This window comes from Bufo bufo, chromosome 1 (assembly GCF_905171765.1).
Source record: "Bufo bufo chromosome 1, aBufBuf1.1, whole genome shotgun sequence".
Lineage (NCBI taxonomy): Eukaryota > Metazoa > Chordata > Amphibia > Anura > Bufonidae > Bufo > Bufo bufo.
In genome coordinates this window covers 582028451-582036376 of record NC_053389.1, presented here as the reverse complement: position 1 = coordinate 582036376, position 7926 = coordinate 582028451, and the positions used below count along the sequence as shown (strand labels likewise).

Sequence of the window (7926 nt, the reverse complement as noted above, 5' to 3'; positions counted from 1 at the left end):
AACAGGGCCATCCACAGATCCCGCCTGTAACAGTGCCATCCACAGATCCCCCCCCCCTGTAACAGTGCCATCCACAGATCCCCCCCCCCCTGTAACAGTGCCATCCACAGATCCCCCCTGTAACAGTGCCATACACAGATCCCCCATAACAGTGCCAGCCACAGATCCCCCTGTAACAGTGCAAGCCACAGATCCCCCCATAACAGTGTCCGTCACAGATCCCCCCCATAACAGTGTCCGTCACAGATCCCCCCATAACAGTGTCCGTCATCCACAGATCCCCCCATAACAGTGTCCGTCATCCACAGATCCCCTCATAAGAGTGTCCGTCATCCACAGATCCCCCCATAAAAGTGTTAGTCATCCACAGATCCCCCCATAAGAGTGTCCGTCATCCACAGATCCCCCCATAACAGTGTCCGTCATCCACAGATCCCCCCATAACAGTGTCCGTCATCCACAGATCCCCCCATAACAGTGTCCGTCATCCACAGATCCCCCCATAACAGTGTCCGTCATCCACAGATCCCCCATAACAGTGTACGTCATCCACAGATCCCCCCATAAGAGTGTCCGTCATCCACAGATCCCCCCATAACAGTGTCCGTCATCCACAGATCCCCCCATAAAAGTGTCCGTCATCCACAGATCCCCCCATAACAGTGCGTCATCCACAGATCCCCCCATAACAGTGCGTCATCCACAGATCCCCCCATAACAGTGTCCTTCAAAGATCGCCAGTAATATTGCCATCCACAGACGACCATTAGTTCCAAACCCACCAAAAGCACACCCTTTTGGTTAAAAATATTTTTTTTATTATTTTCCTCCCCAAAAACCTAGGTGCGTCTTATGGGCCGGTGCATCTTATAGGGCGAAAAATCTATTCCAGCCAGTTTTACACAGACACTGCACTATTACACTCAGTTTGTCTTTGAAGCCTAGCGCAAGCTTTCACTGAATCTTTTACAATTGTTCAAGACCACCCTAGGCCGCCCAGCCATGTAACGCTAACAATCCCTACACACTAGCAAATAGCGACTAGTGGATACTTCCGGTCCCTTGAAACGCTTCACGCACCGTACGTAAGATGCGTCAATGTTGCGTTCCAAGCCTCGTTTGTGGACGTTCGTCACTGTATGGTCGCATGTGATGCACGCACACAAGTCCCGCCCCTTCCGACCAGCAGCGGGTGTTTATGGAGCTTTCTTACGGGTAGTAGGTGAGTATTGCTCGGTGAGGGTAAAACGTTTGGCCCCCCTAATGTCTGAAGCGTGCGGCCTGCTGCCGATATGCTCACTATGGTTGAGTTAGAACAGTACGGAGGCCCTGAGATGTGTTTGGCAGCCATTCTCAGTACAGGGTGAAGAAACAATCCCCAAACCTGTCATTATGGAGAAAGCACTTGTAGCCTTACAGCAGAGGAAGCTGCCGATTGTGGCAGCCTGTACTCTGTAGGTACTCTGGTCTCATTGGAAGTCTGTCCTTGTGACTAAAGGGAAAACACAAGTTTCCTAATCCAGTAGTTTGTGGCATGTTTCTTTCCGTATGCTGGGCTGAGTTGACTTCTCCATCTATTTTCCATGATTTTGTTATTCGCTCATGTGAGTTATGCAGCCATGGCGCAATAATTAAGAGGTTGTCTGAGATTTTGATTCTGATGGGCTGTCCTCAGGTTAGGTCATCAATATTACATAGTGGTGGTGGGGTTTCCGGTTCCAGGGACCCACGCCGATCCGCTATTTGAAGAGGCCTAGGCCAGTGATGTCAGGTTCATCGATCATATGGCCTAGGTCCATCGCAGTCCCATGCAAGTGAATGAGGCTGAGCTGTGAAACCAAGCACAACCGCTATCCAGTGGACGTTGGTGTGCTGCAAGAAGGTGGCGACACCCACACCGTTCAGCTACTAATGACCTATCCTGAGGATATCTCATCAGTATGAAACACTTGCAAAACCCCTTTAACGCTAGCGTAACCCATTGGGAAAATCATGTTTTCTCTAAAACACTGCACCACAATATGGCAGCAACATCTACATGAGAAAAGGCAATGAATACGGCTGTATGCCTATTGTTCTGGAAAGATGAGCAGTAGGGGTGCACCGAAATGAAAATTCTGGTCCGAAACCGAAAATTCAGGATGCCCTTGACCGAAAACCGAAACCGAAACTGCCTTTTTGCCCAAATACTTTTAAAATACCTTTTTTTTAATGATTTTATTAATAATTCTTTTTCATGAATGAAATTCATCTGTGGGTGGCGCTGTTATGGAGGGGGGGGATATGTGCACTGTTATGGGCATAACAGTGCACAGATCCCTTTCCCCATAACAGTGCACAGATCCCTTTCCCCATAACAGTGCACAGATCCCTTTCCCCATAACAGTGCACAGATCCCTTTCCCCATAACAGTGCACAGATCCCCCCTCCCCATAACAGTGCACAGATCCCCCCTCCCCATAACAGTGCACAGATCCCCCCTCCCCATAACAGTGCACAGATCCCCCCTCCCCATAACAGTGCACAGATCCCCCCTCCCCATAACAGTGCACAGATCCCCCCTCCCCATAACAGTGCACAGATCCCCCCTCCCCATAACAGTGCACAGATCCCCCCTCCCCATAGCAGTGCCATAGACCGATCCCCCTCCCCATAGCAGTGCCATAGACCGATCTCCCTACCCATAACAGCCCCGGCCCTGCTGCTCACAGCAGACTAATCACTCACTGCATCTTTATTTTACCTTACAATCGTGACGCTCCAGTAACAACTCTGCAGGCAGAGCGGAGGGCGGCGTAACGTCACTTACTCACGTGACGCACCTGCTCCGCCCACTTTATGAATGAAGGAGGCGGAGCAGGCGCGTCACGTGAGTAAGTGACGTTACGCCGCCCTCCGCTCTGCCTGCAGAGTTGTTACTGGAGCGTCACGATTGTAAGGTAAAATAAAGATGCAGTGACTTAAAGTAAACCGCCCGCCCGCAGATGGTGAGCTACTTGGTGGGTGACAAATTTTCGGCCGATATGTAACAATATCGGCCGAAATGGATTAGGCACATTTTCGGCTGCCGGAATTTCGGTGCACCCCTAATGAGCAGCCTACGCTTTTCAGTACTGACTTAACCAGTCGTGTGTGTATATATATTAATTATACTCAGGTGTATAGGCTGATAGATGGGTAGGGGCTGGACAGCTGGAGTTTGTACCATATTGATCAAAAGGCCTGTAGAAATGGCAGGTTCCAGCACAAAGACATGATGTATGTGGGAAATATCGGTCACAGACTACAAAACCTCTGGTGAAGAACCAAAGAATTAGGTGGATTGAAGTACCAAAAAAGGTTGACAAACTTGGGGTGAACTCATTACCTTCATGCAGAGAAAAGGATTCTCTATCCATTCTTATAAGACGTAGTACATATATGTAAGTAATTAGTACATTGCTGGAGATGAGTCTTTGATATAGAGATTTAGGGATCATTCACACGACCGTAAGTGTTTTGCGGTCCGCAAATTGCGGATCCTCAAAACACGGATGCCCGCTGTGTCCGTTCCGCATTTTGCGGACCTCACATGGCCGGCACTATATTGAGAATGCCTATTCTTGTCCGCAACCGCGGAGAATAGGACATGCTCTATCTTTTTTGCGGGGCCACGGAACGGAACAACAGATGCAGACAGCACACGGTTTGCTGTCCACATCTTTTGTGGCCCCATTGAAATGAATGGGTCCGCACCCGTTCCGCAAATTTGCGGAACGGATGCGGATCCATTTGTACGGTCGTGTGAATGCTCTTATTCTGAGAAATCTCCATACCAGGGTTGGGAAGAATTCCCCCCTTATGTGCATCTATATGATTGTTTTGCCTGCCTCTGGTTAATCCTGGTGGACTTGCCTTTTTATCAATCTTATGGTCCATTCACACGTCTATATGTGTCTTGCGGCTCCGCAAAACGCAGACACCAGCAATGTGCGTTCCTCATTTTGCGGACCGCACATCGCCGGTACTCTCATAGAAAATGCCTTTTCTTGTCCGCAACAAGAATAGGACATGTTATATTTTTTTGCGGAACGGAAGTGTGGATCCGCAGATGCGAACAGCACATTCCGGCCCCATTGCAAATGAATGGGTCCGCACCTGTTCCGCAAAATTGCGGAACTCATGCGGACCCATTTTGCGGACGTGTGAATGGACCATAAGGCCTCTTTCACACTTCTGTGTCTGTGATGAGCAGAACAAGACGGTCAGTGATTCATTCATGGAGGATCAGTGCTTGGTCTGTGTGTCCGTTTATTGCCCTTAGCTCGTCATTCGTCTTCCATGGACACAGCTAGGCTGAAAGTTAGTTTCCAGAGCATCTCCACCAACGGTCCCTGAAAACCGTGTGGTATCAGTGTTTTTTTGCAAACCCATAGGCCTCAATGGGCGTGTTTGGTCCACATCACAAACCAAAGTAGTGCATGCCCCCCCGGTCCTTCCTCTCGCCCCCACAGTGACACATTAAAATCAAAGGGTACGTGTGCTATCCGTGGAGAACACAGATGGAACACGTCCATGATTCACTGACTAGCTATGTTATAATAACCCCTTAAAATGAGGGTTTGCAGATAAGTATCATAAACTTGGACTATGAATTGGAAAATACTTTACATTTTTTTATTTTTTTTCCCTTTGAAAGGTTGCAGGTGAGGAAAATGTCTTTATACGACGATTTAGGCGTGGAGACGAGCGACTCAAAAACAGAAGGATGGTCGAAAAACTTCAAGCTTTTGCAGTCCCAGCTGCAGGTTAAGAAGGCAGCTCTAACACAAGCAAAGGTAAATGTCGGGTTCATTTGCTTTCTTTAGACTCGCGTGTGAGTGGAGGTCGCACTACATTTATTTTTTCCGTCAGAGTAATATTAGTCCTCTTAGTATTTTTGTGGAGTATTTCTTTGCCATGGTGGAGTACGAAATATTGTGCTGGGTGCCTTTTTTGTTTTTATCTGGCCATTACTTTTTTATTTTTCTGTATCTGTAGTCATATGAGGGGTTGATTTCTGTGGGATGAATTGTATCTTTTTTTTCGTTTTCATTCCCTTTTTGCGAGTTCCGTTTGCGGTCTTATGCGGAACCATTCACTTCAATGGGACTGCAAATACAACGGAAGGTACTCTATGCATTCCGTTTCTGTATTTTCCGTTCCGTGGCTCCATTCAAGTCAATGGTTCCGCAAAAAAAACAGAAGGCATCCGTATCTCTTCCGTATCCGTTCCGTTTTTGCGGAACCAACTATTGAAAATTTTATGCCCAGCCCAATTTTTTTTTTAAGTACTTACTGTTTAAACATTATTGTATGCTTCCGTTTCCATTTGCGATCCGCGAAAAAACGGATCACAAACGGAAACAGAACGAAAGCGCAAACACTACTGAAACAAAAAAACTGAAAAACGGACCGCAAAATACTGAAAAAGCCATAAGGTCATGTGCAAGAGGCCTTAATGACACTATTTTGGGGTACATATAACTTCTATACATATAAGGCTACTTTCACACCTGCGTTTAGGTGCGGATCCAATATTTTTTTATTTTTTATTTTATTTTTTGTTCATGATATTGCAAACTGATCCGTTTTGACTTACATTGAAAGTCAAAGGGGGACGGATCCGTTTTCAATTGCACCATATTGTGTCAGTAAAAACGGATCCGTCCTCATTGACTTACATTGTAAGTCAGGACGGATCCGTTTGGCTCAGTTTCATCAGACGGACATTAAAACGCTGCAGGCAGTGTTTTGGTGTCCGCCTCCAGAGCGGAATGGAGGCAAACTGATGCATTCTGAACAGATCCTTATCCATTCAGGATGCATTGGAGCTAAACTGATCCGTTTTGGAGCGCTTGTGAGAGCCCTGAAACAGATCTCACAGGCGGACCCAGAAACGCCAGTGTGAAAGTAGCCTAAGCAGTTCTACCATTGTTTTTAGCACTTTATATTTCTGACGTTCACCCTGCTGCATGTCTAGCATGTTACATTTATTCAGTGGGTCCAAATGGGTACCAGTTATTTAGAGTTTTAAGCAGGGCTGTGGAGTCGGTAGATAAATGGTCCGACTCCTCAGTTTTTGGTAACTCCCGACTCCTCTGTATTTAATATGCAAATGTATTTTATAGTATAAAATACATTTGCATATTAAATACAGAGGAGTCGGAGTTACCAAAAACTGAGGAGTCGGACCATTTATCTACCGACTCCACAGCCCTGGTTTTAAGCGCGTTTTATTAATTTTGCACAATTATAGCAGGTGGCGTGCAAACATAGTGGAGGAGATTTATCAAACTGGTGTAAAGTAGAACTGTCTTAGTTGCCCCTAGCAACCAATCAGATTCCAACTTTCATTTTACAAAAGAGCTCTGAAATATAAAAGGTGGAATCTTATTGGTTGCTATGGACAACTAAGCCAGTTCTACTTTACACCAGTTTGATAAATCTCCCCCAGTGTTTTTATATTGCCACATTCAAGGAGCCAGAACACGTTTCCATTAATGTAGCTTTAATAATGCATTGATATACCTTGTACACCAATGTGCTATAGCTTATCACCATGTTATAAGGGAAAATAATACAATCTACACAACCCCGATCCCGAACTTCTGTGATGAAGTTCCGGTTTGGGTACCAAACTCGCCGATTTTTCTCACGCGCGTGCAAAATGCATTACAAAGTTTTGCACTCGCGCGGAAAAATCGTGCATGTTCCTGCCATGCACCCGCACCTTTTCCCGCAACGCCCGTGTGAACCCAGCCTTAAACAGCCAAGATTGAAGTTATCTCTGATCTCCTACTGTTACAGCTAGCGGCTATCTTCAGTCAGCCCTCTGTGTGAGTCTATGCGTAACATGTGTAATTTGATTTTCTGTGCTTCCCAGCAGGAGGGTTGAACGCAAGTGCACCATATTCTAATTGCCCGTGACAACACAATGACATCACTAGGGGTTTTCTGGTACTTATCGGTGGGGGTTGGACACTTTGGGACTCCCGCCGATCAGCTGTTTGAGAAGGCAGCAGTGCTCACAGTAGCTTTGCAGCATTCCCTCTGCTTTCCCTAGGCCGAGCGATGATACGTTTATCGGTCACGTGGCCTAGGCGGTGTACGGTGGTGAGCATGAAGAGCGCTGGGACCTTCTTAGACAGCAGATACTGTTGACCCATCCACAATGTAGGTCATCAGTATTGAAATCTCAGAAAACCCTTTTAAAAGCATAGATCCATCAAACATATACCTACTATATGCATTTTATGACTAAACAGTTCAAAATATTAAGTTAGTGTAGGATGTATATTTGAAATAGTGGTGTGAACATATCTTTACATTGGGACCTTTTATTTTGTTTATTGGGGACATTTGATTGGACTGTTGTCAGATTCCCAGTAACGGAAATCACTGAATAAAGTCCGATGTCATTAAAGCACTCTGTAGCATTTCAGATCATTAAGATTGGCTTTCTCCTTAATATACCTTCTCCATGGACACAGTCACTCATAGTAGGCCAGAAGATCCACTTCCATCTGCTTTTTATAAACTCTGATTTCACTTATATTTTATTTTTGTAGTGATATTGTTCTAAATGTATTTCCCTTTTCTTACAGACTCACAGGACAAAACAGAGCACAGTACTTGCCCCCGTCATTGACTTAAAACGCGGCAATACAGATGATCGACAGGTTATTGATACCCCGCCTCACGTGGCTGTTGGAGTGAAGGTATATTCTTATTCTTTGGCTATTAAAGCTGATCCGTCAGCTCGGTGTAAGTACGGTATATTTCAGGGACAGTGTCCGCTCAGTCCTCCTTGCCGCCTCTTTCTAAGTCAGTGACATTACTTTCATTGGTGACATGGCCTAGGAACAGCTCAGTCTCATTCAAGTGGATGGAGGTGAGCTGCGATAC

The 7926-nt window shown here is 45.9% G+C and overlaps 1 protein-coding gene across 1 annotated transcript in view; it reads left to right on the top strand.

Annotated features, from left to right (window-relative positions):
* The first annotated feature begins 1161 nt into the window (after positions 1–1161).
* Positions 1162–7926, top strand: part of RBM17 (RNA binding motif protein 17) — a 42234-nt gene continuing 35469 nt past the window's right edge. The window contains exons 1-3 of the mRNA XM_040413332.1: positions 1162–1222; positions 4679–4817; positions 7626–7739. Of these exons, the coding sequence (XP_040269266.1) occupies positions 4695–4817; positions 7626–7739 (237 nt within the window). The 5' untranslated portion in view covers positions 1162–1222; positions 4679–4694. The remainder of the gene's footprint in view (positions 1223–4678; positions 4818–7625; positions 7740–7926) is intronic.